The sequence below is a fragment of the Falco naumanni genome, chromosome 2 (assembly GCF_017639655.2).
Source record: "Falco naumanni isolate bFalNau1 chromosome 2, bFalNau1.pat, whole genome shotgun sequence".
Classification (NCBI taxonomy): domain Eukaryota; kingdom Metazoa; phylum Chordata; class Aves; order Falconiformes; family Falconidae; genus Falco; species Falco naumanni.
Window position 1 is genome coordinate 11,047,666 of NC_054055.1, and position 20,757 is coordinate 11,068,422.

The following is a 20,757-nucleotide window of genomic DNA, read 5'->3' on the forward strand; positions in this document are numbered from 1 at the left end:
ATGCTCTCAGTGCAAAGCTTCAGTAAATTTACATCTTGATTGGGTGAATATGACTGAATTGCTTTCATTTCCAGCTAGTCTTGAACCAGTTTCATTTGAAAAGCAGCTAACCTTTGACAAACTATTTTATGAGACTGATTATTTTTTTGAGAACTGCATTTGTTGGTTGTCTTTTTTAAATTCATGAGGGTCCAGCTTCTGATCTTACCTATTGCCTTATATAAACCAGTATTAACCTACAAGTCAAGTTTTCCAGAAAAAAAAAGCTTGAACTACAATATCATTTTTATTGCTTTGGATTATTTTTGAACTGATTTAGTTATTACAGTTTAGGACTAAAGTCCAGGTGTTTCAGTATTGGCTGAGCTACTGTACTGATTTCATATGAACTGTTTGACCTTTTCCATATGGCTTAGTTATACCACATGAAAAATTATTTCTGAAAAATATACAGACAACCCTTGAGGATGAGTTGTTGCACCTCCAGTTGTATTGTAGATAAACAAAGTCTCTTGATGCAACTCAGGCTGTCTGACTTTTTGCTGCCAGAGATGCCACATCAGTATTGACTCTGCTGGAGTCAGTTCTGATTTGCACCAACTTCTAAATGATTAAGAGCTATTCACCTTTTTGACATTAGGTGGTTTTAATTTTTCTTTCATTCTTCCAAATTTAAAAACTAGCTGCTAGCAAAAAATCTTTGAATTTGGAGTTCTGAGCCTGTTGCCAATATAAAACTTACTGGCATGAATAACACTATATAGCTTTCAAGGGTTAAATATTGTTCTCAATTGCACAAGTATAAATCCAGGGAAAAAAACCACACTAAAATCTTTTTACTTTGGTTTAATGGAAGGTGAATTTGGCCAAAATGCTTTCCTTTCAGTTTATATTGTGCACTTTTGAAAGGTGTCAAGATGTTTTATTGTATAATCTGGTGAAATTTGTCTTTGTCTTCCTTCCCAATACACTAGAAAGGTGAAAATGCACATTCATAGCAACAATGAAGTAAGAAGGGTTTTCAATGTGATCGGTACCATCAGAGGCACCGTGGAACCAGGTGAAGGCATTTGTCTTCAGTGTAATGTGAGCATGCAGTGACCTCTACATGCACTTCATAGTTACAGGGGGGAAATAAGGAATATAGTTTTCTCTGAAGTACTGTACTACATGATCATTTGTGTTGAAATATTTATTGCATCAGCTTTCATATGGTTCAGGGTATGTCAGCACTTTCAGTATAAATGCTGATTTTCAAGGGGGAGTCATAACCAAGATGAAAATACTTGTCTTCAGGCAAGTAACTTTCAAAGAGTATTCTTAAGTGGATATTCTTCCTTACTGACACAAGAATGGATTTTGCATTCCATCTGAAGACATCATATCCACTGCTATTGACTTTTTGTCTGTCTTACAGTCTCTTGTAACCAGTGTGATTTTACACTCTAAAAACCCAAATACATTGACATTCCTAGAGTGGTGATAACATCATTTAACTTGTAACTTCAGCAGTTCCTTGTTGCTTGATAAAACAATTGTTAACCATATTATAGTGGCACAGAGATCTAGCCTGACTTTGATCTTATTAATCACATCTCTGTCATGCTTTAGAGGAAAGCTGCAGTATTTCTAAGAATAGAAGTAACAGTATGAAATATAATAGTTTTAAGTATTATGGGGTCAAGTTATTGTGTTTGACAAATTCTTTAGCACTGGCCGAAAATACAGAAAAACGTCTTTGGAGATTTAAAATGCTTTTGCCTTTCTGTCGTGTGTATTACAAACTATTAAGCTTTTTTTCCTGATACTTACATGGAAAATTAAAAATATCTTACAATTAACATCTCTATGGCAGAAAAAAAAACGTTTTTTCTAAGTACACCTCCTTAATTAATTTCTCTAGACAGATACGTCATCCTGGGAGGCCACCGTGACTCATGGGTATTTGGTGGCATTGATCCTCAGAGTGGGGCAGCTGTGGTTCATGAGATTGTGAGGAGCTTTGGAAAACTGAAAAGGAAAGGTAAGGTAATGAAAGAATAAAACACACCAAAACCACTACTCTCAGCAGTGTCCATTGACTTCTCTGGGATTTATGTTTATGCTTAAAATTAAACACATGTATCTAACTGATCTCTGGAATAAGCACACTGTTTGCAGCTGTTGACTAGTTCCGATTGCAACCTTGGTATATGTAAGGTACTTCTACTCAAGAGAAAGTACACTTAAAGGAAAACAAAACACAAAATCAGGGATACTGAAATAAATATGACATTTAGGTACGATTGATTACAGTGTATTTGAGGCTGGACAAACTGGATGTTTCAGTGGTCCTGTAAGATTGATACAGTGGTGGAATGATTGAGGCTTCATGAGGGCAACATTGAGAGCCTTCTCAGCATTTGACTGTAGTTTGGAGACAGACACAAGAATAAACAAAGTATTTCTGTGTAATGCAGAATGAGCTGTGCAAACATAGTCAGAGGTAATGGTTAAAAATACCTCATGCCTGGTTACATTAGAATAGGAACAAATGTCGACTGTACCAAATTTCTGCTGCTGTCAGAGCAAATGTGTCTCCCTATCTGACATCCCGTGGAAAAAAAGCTCTGACGTAAGTCAGTTACTGTACTAGAAGAGCTTTATTTGCCCTACCCATTGCACTTAAAACTTACTGATGTTTAGTTTCCTTTCCATTCCCTCTCAGTTATTGGATACCAGGGGAAACTGTCTTCAGAATGCAAGCTGGAAAAAGAAAGAAAGAAAAGGTATAAAAGAAAGGGAGAAAGAGATGAAAAGGTTCTAATAGCCTCAAAGAAAATTTTGGGCAGAAATAAAGGGGCAGGACAATAAGACCCTGTTTCATCTGGCCTGGATTTAAATCAAGTGAAAGATCTTTGTTTTGAAGGTGATCTGTCAAAGATACAGAGAACTCCTTAGGTTTTGAAATCCAGCATTTGGGACAGGTCAAAGAATTCACTAACAGACAGGAAAACATGCCAAACACTTTTCTGTCAGAGTAGACACTGGTATGCAATATGTACTAAATTGAACACAGCAAAAAGAGTAGAAAAGCATTCTTTCAAGAATTTTTGCACAAGCACGTTATTTTTCCTTGTCCAGAGTTTTAAAGTTCAGAAGATCTTCTTGCAATTAAAGCTGAGAGAAGAAAAGTAACACATTATTTGGCACAATATTGAAGAAATGACATTGCTACAAAATTAGAAAACCATTATTAGATTAGGTTATTGAAGAAGTTGGTGTTAAAGTTCCTTAAACAGCACAGATCAGGATGAAAGATGAAACCCAAAAAAATGACATTTGTTTTCATGTTAGTTGCCATGTAACAAGCAGTCTTTAGTTCTGATACAATTTTGATGGTCTTTTATTTCAGGATGGAGGCCAAGGAGAACAGTGATATTTGCAAGCTGGGATGCAGAGGAATTTGGCTTGTTAGGATCAACAGAGTGGGCTGAGGTAAACCAATAGTGTTCAAAGAGAAGTTCGCACAGTGGCAGGTCTTTGATTAATCTGTACTAGAAATCAACACTTCCCTCCCTCCTTCCCTCCCTCTCTCCCCCCGCCCCCTTTCTCTTAAGTTTCTTTTTTTTTTAGTTAAGTTTTTTTTAAGTTTTTGAACTACAAAGAATATACGGCTCCTTGCAGTATATGATGTCTTTCCATGAAACAGCTGTTACTTCTGTGGATAAAAAAGTAGTTCCAAGGACAAAAATGTTTATCAGCATTTTCTTCCTCTTTTCCTTGTCATAGGAAAATGCCAAAGTATTGCAGTCACGGGGAGTGGCTTATATCAATGCAGATTCCTCCATCGAAGGTACATAGTTCTGATTTGTCTTTTACAGGAATAGTGATGGTATATACAGATGACTGGGAGGCATTTTAGTTCAGAGATCCATGAAAGCTTCAATGGGATAATTTTGTTTTATTAGTTTGGGAGTAGATATGGGGGGAAACCATGACCTGGAATCATAAAGTATCCTTTAGATATTCCTGTTGCTTCAGGGAAGAAGTCAATTACAGTAGCTACATTATTTGGGAAGTCATGGGGAGGGACAAGAAGTGGTGTGCACCTGTCAGTAGTTTTATGGCAACACTTTAGTCAGCTTCTCCTTTTATAATGTGTGTAATAAGCACAAGGACATAAGAAAAACTCTTAAGGGTTGCTTCAAAAGCTGGGCTGTAATGAATCCTAACCAATACAAACACACTGACAAGATCACAGGAGAACTCTCCTTTAGGGAGAATCAGCTTGTTCCTTGTAGAGAGTATAGCTTTTTTTTCCCTTTCTTATTAACAAATAATGGCACAAGGTTTCAGCTGAGTAGAATTTGCTTCTTTGAATAGTTTTCCCTGTTTTTTCAGGAAACTACACACTACGAGTGGACTGCACACCACTGATGTACAGACTGGTATACAGTCTGACTAAAGAGGTAATATTGCTTGAAATTTTTAGCCAGCATGTTCAGTGCTCACTTACTGGATGGGGCTCTATGTACAAAATACGGTGTCAGTTGTTTGTTTTGTGACTGTGGTACCCTTTTAAAGTCAATAGCTAAGTAATTGGAGCTTTTCCCCAGGAGTGGCAAAGGGGTTTTAAGCTTATACCTTTAAATTATTAGGTATTCAGGAGTAGGGGATTTTTCTGCTTCTCCTGTGAAAGTATTCCTTCTATGAACGAAAGAACAAAAAAATGCCATGAGCCAGAGGACAGAAACAAGCACAAACCTGGCTGGCCAGTCCAACTACTAGAGTGGTAGTGGCAGACTGACTCCCTTTGGGCACGGGAAGAAATTACGCTTGCTACAGCGTTGTTCTTAGCATGAAATGACAGGTTTAGTCAATGTGCTCGGCTTCAGTGTACCCTGTTAGATATTCACTGGCTCTGACCATGATGCTTTCACACATATTTGTGTGGCACACAAAATAAAAAGGTAGGGACATTTCTCAGGAAATACCCTCACCATCTTAGATGTATGATGTTCCTTGCTTTGAGAGTGGGTCTTAGAGGCTGGCACTGAGGGCTTTTTATTTCTGGGATTTTTTTCTGTTCATCTGTATTAAAGCATAGAACATTTAATTAGACTTTTTTGTGTTTTATATACGTATATATAATGTACATTCAACTACTGTATATATTCTATGAATCTATTATATCTGTCTTCATCTGCTGTTATATATTCACTCATCTGTCTTTTCCAGAGTCAATAATTTATCTCTTGAAAGCTGTCATTAGACTGGTACAACAGTAAAGGAAATGTAGTAATTCAGTATAATAATTTTCTGGCAATTGAAAGACATCAAATAATATTTTGTTAAAATTAAGTGACCAGATAAAGATAATTCTGTCCTGAACTGTAGGAGCGCTCATCACCTGCAGTTCCCATAGTAACCTGTCTTAAGTGCAGGTGTTCAGAACAGTCAGAAAATCAGGTCGGTAGAATCTGAGTTTGGACACCAAAAGCTATCATTAAACTGTTGACCTAAATACCGGTAAACATGGTTGCATAACCCTTCCTCAAGCTGGGAAGTAGCAACAAAGGCTGATGATTGCATGTAACCACATCTTGTTGGTAGCTGATGTCTGAAGAGAATGCTGATCAGGAGGCGGGTCCTGTGTGATCCCAACCAAATTTAATCAGTGGCAAAAAGTGTTAAGGCTGTTAATGCCGTTCTATGAACAATTAGCTTCATGACAAAAACTCAAATAGGTTAATTTTATTTTGATTCCTATTGTGGAGTAATTCATAGATAGTAGATACACATATTAATAATATAATAGATATTAAAAATTTATAATAGATTAAAGATAATAAAACCTCAGCAGACCACCAATATAAAGGAAAGATAAAAAAATACCCACATTGTTTAACCTGCTCAGTCATCTGGAAAGTAGTCAGAGTGGTAGGAATGAACTTTAGGATGATCATGGTTTGTATATCTCTGTAGCAGCTATGATGACATAAATGCCCAGTACTGTACACTTTGCCCTTCTAAGGTTACAGTTGCATCCATGAAAATAACTTTTGAGAACTAAACCAAGGTAGAAACAGGTTTTAATTAAACAGAGACAAAATTGAAATTTCCTGCAAAGCAAAACAAAAAGTTTTGGTTTTGTGATGGATGTTTGTGTTGCATATTTAAATAGCTGAAATTCTCATAAAGAAGTATCAGAATGTAAATATTGACTTGAAATATTTTTGTTTCCCTGTGTTTTCTTTCATCTAAAACTACCTGGTTTATATATGTGTGTGTGTGTATATATACATACATACAAATAAAATATTTCTCTGGAAATTGCTATGCAGTTTAAATGTTAAAATGGAAAACGCAGAAAGGTTGAGAGACTTAAGACTGTGACTTATTCATTGCCCAAAGCCATAGGCTTTATGTGATGACATGTTGTAGATTGGTTGCTTGGCAACATTTAAAATTGTACTCTTTGTCTTTTTTTACAATATACTTTTTCTAGATACCAAGTCCTGATGACGGGTTTGAAGGCAAATCTCTTTATGAGAGCTGGTATAAAAAAAATCCATCAAAAGAACATGAAGAGGTCCCCAGGTCAGTGAGAAAAGAAAATAAATGATATGCCAAAAGTTATTATAACTTGTAGAGTGTGGGTTTTAAAGAAAGATCCACTTGAAAAATTGGATCTACATGACTAAAAGAAGTATGATTCTCAGCTGGTATAACTTTCAGTTTTCTTGATTGCAGCTGATAAGCTATTGTACAACAGTTTGGTGAACCTGTCTTTGTAGCGTGTACAGGAGGCTTTATATATGAAAAGTAAAGTGTTCCCATAGTTTATAGAAATTTAGACAAATAAAGGCAGTACGCGCAAGCTAGCAGCAGGCACACAAGATGCTAACACAGCAGCTTTCCCTTGTACTTGCTCCCAGAATGCCTCAAAGTTTGGGTGGCTGGGGAGCATACCAAACAGGACTCTACAACACTGTCCTTCAAGTTTACCAGGGTTTCTCTATGGAATCTTGAAGACTGATTCTCTTCCGTGGAGCCACACTGGTACTGTTGTGATTTCTCAGAGTTGAAAGCTTGGGATAGTAGAGTTCAGTGGGAGGAAGGGCATTGGGTCTTCTCAAGGATTAAAGACAGTGAGTTAAATTCTTCTCTTGAGAGTCTGATTTCTCTGACACTAAGAATGATGACTCTGCTCCTCTGAGAATGCAGCTGATGAGGTGCATGTAATGTAGGGGTCACAGGCAATTCATGGTATGTTGACAGAAAAGAGCATACTAGGGAAAGACTGTAGTGACTATGACTGCACAATAAATCATTGCCACAGTACTTGAAAGCAAATGAAAATTATATTTCTACGTATTGTCACTCAAGGTATTTTCCTTTTTCTTCTAAAAAGAATAAATAAACTGGGTTCTGGTAACGACTTTGAAGTCTTTTTTCAACGTCTTGGCATTGCTTCAGGCAGAGCACGTTACAGTAAAAATTGGGTAAGTTTGTGTCTTTGTAATTTTCTCTCCCCTGTAACTGCCTGAATAGTATCACCTGTAAGTGAGCCATTTAGACTGCCAGCTTTTTGGAGTAGTTCAGTTTGATGTATCAGAGTGGAGTCCCAGTGCATTACTAGAACTCCATGTGCTACTACAACACAAATATTTAATAAATAAGAGTGGTCAGCTTGGTGTCAGTCAGACGTAAGGACCTTTGCTTAGGGTAAATGGATGTGCTCAAAATTACCTGTGGTTGATGAAGGCTTATGAGTGGCTTATGATGACGTTTGAATGACTTGTAATAACTTATGAAGCTTTGACAAAACGGCTCGTGTATTGTGGAAACCATGGGTTTGACTCTGGAGCATACCGTGAGATGAGACTAATTCAGGGAGCAATCTATTCAATGTGGTCTTTTCCTCTGAAAAGGCATATCCAGCGGCACAAACAGAAATTACTCTTGAGATCCGAGCAGAGAGGAAGAACAATCTAACCTTAATTTAACCAACTAAAAGTTATGTGTCTGTTCTTCACTGTCTTTTTTAGACTCTGTACATGGTCAATGGAGAGAGACATCTCCAAATGACCGCTTGTCTCATCATAGGTTGATGTCTAAGAGAGCCACCACTGAGCAGTTCGTCTCATTCAATTGTCTGTAGTTGCTACACAGAATTAGTATGACCTGAATACTTTATAATGTCTTGAATCCCATAGCAAAGGTTTTCAAGCAAAGCTGAATATCCGCAGCTGAATAATGGTTTTATTTCGCTTTGTTTCAGAATGTAGAAAAATACAGCAGCTACCCAGTTTACCACAGTGTCTATGAAACCTATGAAATTGTGGAGAAGTTTTATGATCCCACTTTCAAGAATCATCTGACAGTAGCTCAGGTACGGGGAGGGCTGGTGTTTGAATTGGCCAACTCCGTTGTGCTTCCTTTCGACTGTAGAGATTATGCATCATCTGTGAGCAACTATGCTCATATCATCTATAATTTGTCAAGGAATCATCAAGAGGAACTGGCAACGTACAATGTGTCCTTTGGTACGTACAGTCTTTCGTTGCACTCCTCTGTAAATGCTAGAGGTGCCTTACCTTAATGTGTGTCTTACTCATGACTTGGTATTTACCTTGTGCTGTAGGAACAGTAAATAAAGCAAGAGCCACACCCCCTAATAATTTGAAATCTGAATATTTTGTCACTAGTATGTCTGTGTAGAGACTATGCCACCGCCAGATAGATCTAATATTTCCAGTTGCATGTTTTTTGACCTTTGTGCAGTTCACTGATGCTGGCAACAGGATATCTTTGTCTTGGTCCCCCCCAAATTCACACTGCTTTGCAGTTTATGGTGTTGGATAATTCTCTGTCCAACACTGATCGTAGGGATAATTCACATTAGAAGGAATCTCAGGAGGTCTCTAGGTCAACCTGCACAAGGTAGGGTCAGCTCTGAGGTCAGACCAGGTTGCTCAGAGCTTTATCCCATCTGGTCTTGAAAACCTCCGAGGACAGAGACTACAAAACCTCTCTGGGTCGCAGTGCTTGACTGTCCTCAGGGTAAAAAAGATCCTCCTTACATCCATTCACAACTTTGCCTTTCAGTTTATAGGCACATGATGGCAAGTGCAAACACCATGAGAAGTTTTCCTTGGGGCTTGCTTAGGCAGGAATGGTTCATCCCTATGCCACAATAGGGATCGTGTGCTTGCATGTGAAATTTTATTTCACGTTATAGAGATTCACAGTATGCCTCCTGCCTGAGAAGCCTTTATTTTATTGAGAACATTATACAGTATGCAGTTTAGGACTTGTCTGCTAATGACCAATATCAGGTGTGTGTGCACACACATATATACACTCAGGCTTTCTCAAAACTCTGTGTGTGTAGGGACAAACCAGTAAAACACGGGTTGTTGGGATTTATAAAATCCCAGACCTACCTGAAAAGTCTGGTTCTGGCAATCCATGCTCCAGTTTTTGGTATTTCAAGTAGCAAATCATAAATTATATTCAGAAAAATAGTGATTTCTATTGTATCCAAGGGAGGTTTTCACACAGAATTACATAGTTTTTAATGTAGGAATAGGGGGTCATCTGATTTTCATTCGGTGGGAGTTGACAGATCATGATAACAGTGAAAGATAAAACTTTAATTTGAAGAATTTGATTTTTTAAATTATTCCTTCAGAATCTGAAATTAAATACTTCTGTCCTGCTCCCTCCAGATGCTCTCTTTTCAGCTGTGAAGAATTTTACAGAAGTTGCTGCTAGCTTTCATGAGAGACTGCAACAAGTAGATACCAATGAGTAAGTTCAAGGTTTTTTTTCTTCCAAATACTTGATCTAATTCTCTGGGATCAGAGGGCATAGTGTTCACTTGCATTTAGTCCCCCAAGTAACCTTGGTGACAAATGACTGTCAGTCATTTGTTTCATTATATGTCCTTATAGACTTTTGTCTTGAAGGATCTGGTTACTCTAGGAAACAAAGTACAGAAATGTTGAATTAGTGATCATCAGAGACACTGCAGAGCCATGTTAGCTTTGAAAAGTGTTCAAGCTAATTAATGTCAATTCTTAACAGCTTTTAGTTGAGGAGCAGTGCCAGGTTGATACATGGATGTGACTAGAATGCTGGCTAGCACAAGTAGAGGCAGCTCAGGCGTGTAACTCCCTCTGAGCAGAGCTATGTCCTAAGATTTTGTCACTGCATTATCGTAGAGCAAGTGTTGACTCATGGGCTTTGTTTTCCAGTTTTTCTGGAAACAAAAAAGAAAACTTTCTAGTTTTCAAGGTAATGGTACCACTTAATGCAAAAAAAAAAAAAAAAAAAAAAAAAAGCTTCACCATGATTGTAGTTGTGGCAGGCTTTTTGATGAGCTTTCAAAAAAATTCTATGCACCACCTATGTATGCCAAAAGGCCTAATTTGAACTTGACTTAATTCTTGATTTATTCTTTGTAGGCCATGCCCAGAATGACAAACCAAACTTCCTTTTGTATATACGTATGTGTATGTTACATTTCTTCCAAAGAATTTATTTTAGCCATATGCTTACCCTTATGCAAGACTTAAGTGAGCATAAAAGCCATCTTTTTAATGGTGGCAACTCTCAAGATAAATGAGTTAACAATAATGTCTTATGTAAAACATGGAATTTATGACATGTATGTGACATTTTCAAAATGGTTTCAATGATGGTGGCCTAAGTCTAAGCTTTAATGCAACCAACCAGTTTCGGTTTTGTTTGACACTAATGTAAACTTGAAACAATTTCATTGATGGTGGTAGAGTTACTCCATGCTTGCTGTGATATAGATTTTACCATTTTTTTATTGGTGAATGCCTTTGAAGCTCTACAACAAGTTATTTTGGATGGAAACTGCTAAAACCACATATATTCAGTATAATCCTCTTTGCAATTCATTTATTTGTTAAGCATCAGAGTAAATTCAGAGCTATTCAAAGCACACAGACACAGATGGTCTCTGCTGTAGGGAATTTACAGTCTGCCATCAGAACAACACAATTCTTGGATGACTCAAAAGAAGACTCTAGCATCACAAGGTTCCCGTTTCTCAGATGTTGTGGTTTTACATAAAAACAAGTGTGATTTCATTCAAGTAATTTGCGGCTGGCTGGCTTTGTGGAAAAGAGGGGCTTTAGAAACTGCTGTACAAAAGAAGAGAACAGTCTGCCTAAGCATCCTAATGAAAAGGAGATAAAGGGGTGAGATGCAACATGAGATAAAATAGCTGAAAGTATCTGTCATCTTTGCCACGATTCCTTGGGCTTTAAAAATAGCTTTAAGAGACCTTCAGGTTATGAACAAGACTGTCTCATGATACAGATCAGCATAATTCTGTTGTGCAGTTTAGCTGACATGGGCTGTGTTTTGTCGGCTGCACTTTAAGTTCAACATCTTAGATATACTGTCCTTCGTAAATCCAGAGCCGTGCACATTGGGGCATGGGGTGGGAGTGGGCCAAACGCTCTGCAGCTAACATATTCCTGTTTTCTTTTTAGCCTACTTGCTGTCAGATCACTAAATGATCAGCTCATGTTTCTAGAAAGGGCTTTCATTGATCCTCTTGGATTACCTGGCAGGCCATTCTATAGGTAAGAAAGGCTTATTTTTCACTTTCTGCCTGGAGTACCCTATGAGAATGCCTTGAAAATTTACAGGTGTCTAAATGGAATTGTAATAATTTTTTCCAACATAATAGTAGATTAAACAGGACAAATAAGATTGAAAAGGGCAAACAACATTAGGGAAAACTTCAGTGACACACTATACAGAATGAGGAAAGGTCTCGTTGGAAGCCTATTCAGATCAGCATTTCCATTGATTTCACTGGTCTTCTAAACAGATCTAAAAGTTTGGCCCTGGACTCAGTTTAAGTAATTTCAGTAGTAAAGGATCTTTAGGAAGTTGTTACTGATATTTGAAAGTGAAATATGGTATAATTGAAGTTTCTATAAATTGATCAATTATAGCATAACAGTCATGCTAGGAAATACAGTGTGGAGGGCAGTACTTCAACAGCAGCGAAGTGAATTCAGCAGTCCTCCCATCCAGTTCAAGAAGTAAATATTTGAGAGGCAGAATAATCAAGTGAAGTCTAGCTTCTTGGTCCTTCTATCAGTCTGCATAATTAAAAACAGGAATCTTTCCACTAAAAAATTCCACTAAAAAGTAAGTGTGGAAGGAAAACTTAAGACCTTCAATCCTTGTACCTCTCACAGTTTGGGATTAAAAATTTGTTGAGAACAGTCTCTTGTTAAAGCATCAGCTTTCCTACCTCAAAGCATGCTTGTATCTGTTGGAGATTGTGCATGTCTGTGAGAAACGAAGCTGTCTTTTTTTTTTTTTCTTTTTCTTTTTCCCCCACCTTTCCATTTAATCTAAAATGAGGGGAAGGAAAATACTTTAGTCAACTTTATCTCAAGTCTTCTTAGCTATAAATTTCTGGAATTCATATGGAATGATGTAGTTTATATTCTTTTCTTGCATCATAGATTATAGGTACTATTGCTGCAATAATCTTATTTATATCTTCATTGTAAAGAATTTAACAGATGGTATAGAAACAGATTCATTTTATCCAGAAAGTAATGTGTTTTATTTTCCTAATGCAGAATACTATTTTTTTTCCCCTCAACTTCCCTACAGACATATTATCTTTGCTCCGAGCAGTCACAACAAGTATGCAGGAGAATCATTCCCAGGGATCTATGATGCCATGTTTGACATTAAAAACAAAGCTGATCAACATGAAGCCTGGGAAGAAGTTAGGAGACAGATTTCCATTGCAGCCTTCACTGTGCAGGCAGCAGCAGAAACACTGAAAGAAGTACCATAAATATCAACAACATAATCATCAATGAAGACTATGTATGACAGTTTGCAGAAAACCCGAGTATTTAAAAACACTAGGAGGATTATTACAAAGAATACAGAATTTAAAAAAAAAATATCTTATTCTTTGCAAATAATATACTGAAGTGGAATGCATTTAGCAATGTGACAAGGTAACGTACTTCATTCAGACAGCTCAGGCTTTAGATATGATCTGAAGTGAAAGTAAAAATGTTTCAGATTTTCTCTCAGCTTCATATTCTAAGAATTGCTAACCACTGGATTTATTTTCAGAGCTGTGAATTTTGCTAGCTTGATTGTTGTAGCAGTCTTCATAGTGCATCAGGAAAACAGAAGTCATTTCATGTTTCTATCAGTTTCTAATTTTGTTGTTGACGTTTACCTTGAAGTTGCATAATTATATTCCAAAATAGCCCTTTCAGCTCTCCTTTTACACAGAAATTCATGTATGAAGATGGGAAAATTGTTACATACCATGTGCAGGATGTATAATGATCATAACGAGTTTTGGGCAGCCAGCCCAGAATACTCATCCATTATGTTCTTCTCTTCACATGCTGAGGCTTGCAGCTGTTTGCAAATAAAATTAGGCAAGAAACCTTCTAATCACTGGAGTAAAAACAAGGCAGTGCATCTTGTCAGATGTATAATCATCTCACAAAACACATCTTTTGAGATGAAGACCTACTTTTATTCTTTTATCCAAAATCTACCCCTGCTATGCCTTGTTGATATCAAGGTATTTTTAATATGGAGATAATTAGAAGCAAAAAAAAATTCATCATGTCCTTCTTTTGAAAGGATACCAATTAATTACAACCTTTGTAGAGTCTGTATTTCTGATTTTGGTGTGCGGCTTACTCTTATAACCGACTTCTCAAAAAACTGCAACGGAACAACCAAGATCAGACAGAGAGGACTCAGAAAACCAGATTCCTTCATCTGCCACTGCTACTGGGGGATTACTGACTTCTTGCAAATATTTTGTGTAATTTGATCTGCCATTTTATCTGAGGCCTCCACCATGTTTTAGAAGGCTGTCCCATGATCTGATGGTTTTCAGTGTCATGGTAGATTTTTTTTATTTTCCATAAGACCTCATTTATTCATAAATATTTCTACTCTTCACATTAAAACCCTTTAGGCTTGTAACTATAATGAAGTCATTATTTTACTTATCTCTTGTTCTTTCTCTAAAATAATCCAGTTTACCAGATAATAGGTAATACTCTTACACCCACAGTTACAGCCCAGTTATTTTCACATTTTTATGAAAGTGATTGAAGTAAAACCATGGAGATGTCTTCTCCCAAATCTAGTTGTGCTGATGGGAGACATTGCTGTTTTATCGCTGCTGGCTGCTCCACCGCTTGTTTTGCCAATGGAGAATTTATTATGATGGTCTATAATCCACCTCTGGCAAAATTAGCCAGGTTAGTTTAAATCATCAGTTAGGTTAACCGAGATGATTTTGTCTGCAGAATCAAAGGAATGATAAATTTACCATACAGAAGGGGGCAGCAATAAACAGCTTCTGTTGACCAGGTGGAGACTTAAAAAGAGCATTTTTCTGTTGCCTAGGAGGATGAACTGAAGTGCCAAACTCCAAAATTGTTGAGTTCTTTCCCTAAATGACCTGTAAGCTTCCTCAGCAACTTCTTCTCTCAGCCCAGAAGATGTAACTTTTTAATCTCTGGTTTAACCATAGCATTGTTTCATTTAAATTTAATTAGGGCCCTTTTTGGCAACAGCTAGCAGAAAATATACAATGTCAGGGCCCGGGACCTCACAAAATGCAGAGATAGTTACACTCTTAAACTACAGCAACATCCATTTAAAAAAAATATTGGTGGGCTGTCTCCTAACCACTGCAGGTAAAAGGATATAGGGACAGAAGTTCTCTCTCTCCTATTGATTCTGTTCCCCTGCATACAAAAAAGTCAAGGCTAACTAGTCCAGAGAGAGGAAGCATCCATAAAGCTGGTTATAACATGATGGTTTATGTGACGTTTTGGTAAGGTGAGATTTAAACTGTCCAGTGCCTTCTCCCAGGTTTGAGTTTGCTTTGTGACCCATCTTTGTTCAGTGCAAACCACAACATGTAGCAGTTGGATTTTTAAATAAAATGGAGCTTTGCTTAATTTTTTAAGAAAAGAGTATCTTTAGATGGTCTCGGTCCGGCTCTTTCTCCAAGCCCTAACCCAGGCTCTTATCTTAATGATTGGAGGTCAAAGACCCTATGCTCCTTGCCATCAGTGGGGGTATTTCTCCACTTGCTTGTCAGCATAAAGCTTTTCTGATCTCTAATCTGAGAAGCCTAATACTTGGTGCTGTCATCTTTTGTGACAGCCACCGTGATTCTTATCCCTAGCTTATCCAGCATCATCTTGGATGTTCATGGCCCCACAATTTACAAATTTGTTATGACAAACCAGCACATGTTCTGGTTTTGCTGCAACTTGTACCTGTTCTTCAAAAGCTGCTAAGACATCTTTGCATCTTTGTCGTGGACTTGCTGAGAAGGGGGAGGACAGACAGTGGGTGGTAAGCGTGGTAGGTATTGCATGGTAAGCTGTCCATGCTTGTAAGCGTATACCTCAGACTCCTTAATTTCTGTGAGGAAGGAAGCACAGCTATATAATTCTGCAAGCCCTAAGTTAACATGTGGCAGCACCTAGCATTCAGACACGTTATGGCCGATTCTGAAGTTCTTGATCAGTTTTTGAATTTAAAATAAAGATGCTTTTTAGTCGTCAGGAGCTTCTGTGGAAATTCTAATAAGAACATTCTTCTCCCTGAATAATTTCTTATTGTTAGTCTTCTGTGGAGTCTAGATCTAGTCACTGCAGCCTTCAGTTCCTTGAAGACTATTTCAGGCAGAAGTAGCTGGTGTCATTACTGGACAGCAAAGGGCAAAGCCTATGTAGCTAATTACTGAAGTTACATGATTTGTAGTCAACTGTCCAAGCCATATGTCAAAATATATGCATGAATGCCTATGCAACTGTCTATTTCCTATATGTGTCACTAGGATTATAAGTTCTAAACAAAAGCAAAAAATGAAATAGTAGTTGTGCATGCACTGAGAAATGGCCTTTCACATGATGATACAAAGAATCAAGGGTGACATTTCACATTTATGAACAAAATGAGACCAATTTACATGTGCCACCAAATGAAGACATCTAGTTCCTACCAGACAAGTGGGGAACAATTGTTAAATAAACAAGTAATAGGCATTAAAAGCGCTGTGTGTTTATATGTTCTTGCAAACTTCCTAACTGTACGGAGAAACATTTTCAGTCCATTGATCCTTAGAGCTCAGAAAACTGTCTGAACCAGCCATGTGAGCAAGGTGGTGTACACTATGAAGCAGTCTTCTAAGGAAAGGCAGACAATGAGAAGTCTACAGGAATAATTACTTTTTAAGCATCTGTGGTTTTTGTTAGATCTGCCAGGGTATCTCAGGGGCATAGCTATTACCTAACTCAGCCCTGAGTGTGAAATCCTTTCCTATGCAAGAAGTCAAGATAAAGTTTGTGTGCTAATTCTCCTTCAGTGAAATAGAACTTCAAACAACATTAAAAGTCTGTTTTCCCCCTAGACTTTTACAGTGAGTTGAAACCCACTTTTAATGCTTCCCAAGTGCTGTTGACCAGATTAACTGGTTTGGCTTTCAAGCTTTGCTATTATTCCTTAGTAACTGGCTGACAAAGACTGTTGAATTAAGTAAAAAAAACAAATCAGTTATTAACAGGAACAAACCTCAAAATCAACTAAGTGTGTTGAATTTGCAGGTTATTGATCATCTAACGTGAGCCAGTTGTTAGTGTAACTGCCGATGTTTTCAGCTAGAGATGGCCATTAGCAGAGTTGTTTACTATAATCAACTTTCAGTTTGTTTATTTTCTAAGTATGCTGTAATTAGTACTTGTAAGAACTAAGGTCCTAATTCCAGACAGCTACTTGCAAACACTGATTTGGCTTTTCCAGTTACTGCAGACAAACTCAGCAAGTGTTTGATTTATATAGAGCAGCAGATGACTTAATTACAAGATGAGCTTTACAAGTATTTAGTAAGTAGAGGGAGGAGCCTGGCTGGTGTGGCATTGTTGAGAGCATCCAAATTGAGCAATTACATTAAAGAATCAGGAGGTAAAATGAAAACGAATGTGGTTTGTTTTTTTTTTTTTAAATAAAGTACTTCCTTTCATATGATCACAAATGGATGCTGTCAAAGTTTTCTAAAGAACTCAATACAGTCACCATCTCATGCACTAAGAGTCTAAATCAAATGAAAGGAAAGCATACCCATGTGTGGAAAAGGTAGAAACTATACCTGGATTAAAATTATTCCTTGCTTTTATGACACCAGCAATGTTCATGTTCTTTTGGCTGGAAAATCTGTTCACCTGGCAGCATAATTTCTAAATCAAGATGCTGTCAACACAGATCTTACTTTCAAGTGTTGTTTTAGCTAAGGCAGAGCAATGGCTGGTAGTCAAGATCTTTGGGATGGGACCTGTGCTCATCTCTGCTTGTACAAGCAGTTTGAAATGTGCTGCTGTACTACAGGGAATACCATGGTGGAGCAGAGCAGCCACCTCTTGCAGCTGGAGTCAATTGTATTCTTGCACTTGATGGACAGCAGCTCCCCCAGGGCAGGAATGGAAAAGTATGACACAATCAGAGGATCATAAGGTTGAAAAGAACTCAGAAGATCTCTAGGCCAAACTTATACTCAAAGCAGGGTGAGCTCCAAGGTCAGAACAGGTTGTACAGAGGTTTATCAAGTTTGGTCTTGAAAATCTCCAAGGATGGAGACTGCATAACCTCCCTGTGCAACATATTCCACTGCTTCACTGCCTTGACGATAGAAAAGTTTTTCCTTATATCCGGACAGAACTTGTTGTTTCAGTTCACGACTGCTATTTCTCAGCATCCTGCGGTGCATCACCAAGGAGGCTGGCTCTGTCTTCTTCAGACATTTCTTGTGCATGCTGGAAGATACCGTTTGGTTTATGTTCAACGCACAATCCTTGACTCTCTCTGCCTCACTGGGTGCATTCCTCTTGTAGAAGAAAGGGTCAAAGTTTACAAGCTGAACTTGTCAGCTGTCAGCAATGTAAACTTCAGTTTAGCTGGAATCTGATAATGGACTCCTGAAGTTAAAGATAACAGAAACTTTGATTCAAAGCACTGAAATGTACTACCCTTTTATTCTGGCAGTCAGATAGACTGCAGAGGCCGTGAGAGAGTTCTGGGGGACTGTGCAATTGGCACAATCGGAAGGAAACTACTCATTTGAAATTGCAGTTGAGCATTCCCCTGTTGCCTTTTTTTCCTGCAAGAGCTGCTTTTCCCACAAACCAGAGCCCTTTGATCTCTCAAAGCACAAGTTCAACCTTTAGTCAAACATTAGGTCAAGTGGCAGAACAGTAGCATTTATTTTTTGCTGCAGATACTAACCTTTGGATCCCAGTTGCTGAGCAGCTACAACCTACACTTTACAAGCCCTGGCATTTGTTCTGCGTATTATGCATTTTTACATACTGTTGCTGGTTTTGCTAATTGGCTGCATAGCATAATTATGCATTCAACACACAAATGTCTAGTTTTGTATTCGGCATGTGTTTCCTTGATTTTTTTTTGAGCTTTTCTAGTTTACCAGGGATGGTTTTGTTTGGATTTTTTTAAATTTTTGTATTATTTTTTAAGTAGAATATATGTAACTATCTGCAAGTTCTGTTAGCTTCAGCTGAATCTTACTTTTGTTTTCGCTCTCAACACAAGCAATTCTCACCACTCCTAAGCTCAACATGAGGCCTACGCAGCAAGTGATAGTTTTCTTGCTAGTTTTGAAAGTGATATTAATTGAAAGAAGTACTGCATGTTCACGAGTTTGTCTGTGTTTTCAATCTTTTTTGCAGTTTTGTCACCGGGTAAAAGAAGTCCATTTTCCTAGTAATCCTTTCACAGTTCGTTTTGCATAATTTTTGTGACTATTTAGGGTGGGTTTTATCTCCCATCAGCCTCAAGCCTTAACTTTGATTCAACTTAGACTAAAGCAAGTATTTTCAATATTGAGTAAAATACCCAAGTATTACCAGAGCATCAGCCTTAGCAGTGTCTTGCACTGGTAATATCTTAGTTCTAGCAGGAAAAGCCCCATGTAATAGAATAGAGTGGGCAGCGGATGTGGTTTTGATTTGGTCAGGGAGTGACTCAAAGAGAAATTAGTCTTATGGGATACTGATTGTCATAACAGCTCTGAGTTTTCTCCTTGTCTGCTATGTGAGATGCTCAGTAGCAGCTAAGAGTGCGATGAGGTTTCATTTGAAGCGGCTTCTTCCACCTCCTCACAAATATGACTTGCATTCCAGGCATGCTCTATGTCAGATCTCACCACATCGGGCTCATTTTTCTCTGGCTCCAGTTATTCTGAGGAGCATTTGTAAGACATGATACTACAACTTAGGCTTTGTGATTTAGTAACGTGTATAGTGGGTTATTTAGGCCACATCCCAAGACTGAAGAAATACTGAACATGCAAGATAAATACTGCCTTCCTTATGCTGCGCATCTTGGAACTGGTAGTACCAGCAAAGGGGAGAAAGTAAAGGAGATATAGAAACAAAAAGAGAGGGACAAGAAAAGAGCAGCAAAACAATGCTAAAAAGAACCCTGTCTTCCAGCCCAGGCACTGAAGAAAATGGAAGTGGGTGTAGGAGTAAGCAGCTTTATTCCTGCTCCCTTCTTCTGGAAAATTTACTTCTAGCTGCTCTCTCCTCACATTCTTTAAAAAGCATCTGGATGGCTGCAGCCTGTTCTCCCTTCCAAAAGGGAAGAAAGTAGCATCTGTAAAATCTGTTATCAAGCCAAAACTTCTGTTTTGCCTGGATGAATGGTATTTATTTAGCCTTTATACGCTGTTTTTCTCATCTTCCCAGGAAGAAAGTAGATGAGATAGCTCAGGAATACTTTTGCAACATACCAGCAAGCAATTTCAAATGTCTATGTATAAAACGTATTATCCAAGATGGGCAACAAAAATTATTGTGTAGTAATGTCACTCCTTAACACTGGCCTCCACAGCATAGCAAGCGGATTCATAGAATAGAATAATTTGGGTTCGAAGGGACCTTTAGAGGTCATCTAGTCCAACCCTCCTGCCATGAGCAGGGACATCTTCAACTAGACCAGGTTGCTCAGAGCCCCGTCCAGCCTGACCTTGAATGTTCCCAGAAATGGGGCATCTACCACCTCTCTGGGCAACCTGTGCCAGTGTTTCACCACCCTCATTGTAAAAAATTTCTTCAGTATATCTAGCCTGAACCTACCCTTCTTTAGTTTGAAACCATTACCTTGTCCTGTCAGAACAGGCCTTAATAAAAAGTCTCTCCATCTTTCTCATAAGCCCCCTTTAAGTACTGAAAGGCCACAATAAGGTCTCCTTGGAGCCTTCTCTTCTCCATGCTGAGAACTCCCAACTCGCTCAGCCTGTCCTCACAGCAGAGGTGTTCTATCTCACCGATCATCTTCGTGGCCCTCCTCTGGACCCACTCCAGCAGTCCATGGGAGAAGCAGTAAGTAATCCCTTACTTGGCTGAGAGACAAGAATTAATCTTTCAAGAATTTCAGGCTGGAAAGAACCCAGAATTTCCAATTTATGAAACTATGACATTTCAGAATGTGGCTTTATTCAATACTGGAGCAGGAATACAACAGTCTGAGAAACCAACTTCCTTGCGAACAGGTGATGGCACAGTTGTTTGGTAACATGCTCAAGCAATACCTGTGTGAAGTCCATTACTTTTCTATGCCTGATGAAGAGCATGGATTTAAATAGGACTGGCTAAGTTTGCAGGACTGGATTATGAAGATATT

At 38.1% G+C, this 20,757-nt stretch overlaps 1 protein-coding gene across 2 annotated transcripts in view; it reads left to right on the forward strand.

Moving 5' to 3' along the window:
* FOLH1B (folate hydrolase 1B) overlaps window positions 1-15,011 on the forward strand; it is a 31,209-nt gene extending 16,198 nt beyond the window's left edge. Inside the window, exons 9-19 of one of the 2 annotated variants that reach the window (XM_040584099.1) lie at window positions 975-1,060; window positions 1,904-2,023; window positions 3,395-3,477; window positions 3,772-3,835; window positions 4,384-4,451; window positions 6,491-6,582; window positions 7,397-7,487; window positions 8,267-8,531; window positions 9,717-9,798; window positions 11,517-11,609; window positions 12,664-15,011. In XM_040584099.1, the coding sequence (XP_040440033.1) occupies window positions 975-1,060; window positions 1,904-2,023; window positions 3,395-3,477; window positions 3,772-3,835; window positions 4,384-4,451; window positions 6,491-6,582; window positions 7,397-7,487; window positions 8,267-8,531; window positions 9,717-9,798; window positions 11,517-11,609; window positions 12,664-12,853 (1,234 nt within the window). In that variant the 3' untranslated portion in view covers window positions 12,854-15,011. Of the gene's footprint in view, window positions 1-974; window positions 1,061-1,903; window positions 2,024-3,394; window positions 3,478-3,771; window positions 3,836-4,383; window positions 4,452-6,490; window positions 6,583-7,396; window positions 7,488-8,266; window positions 8,532-9,716; window positions 9,799-11,516; window positions 11,610-12,663 lie in introns of those variants that run through there. The other variant, XR_005826408.1, reaches the window with a different exon arrangement.
* The last annotated feature ends 5,746 nt before the right edge of the window (window positions 15,012-20,757 follow it).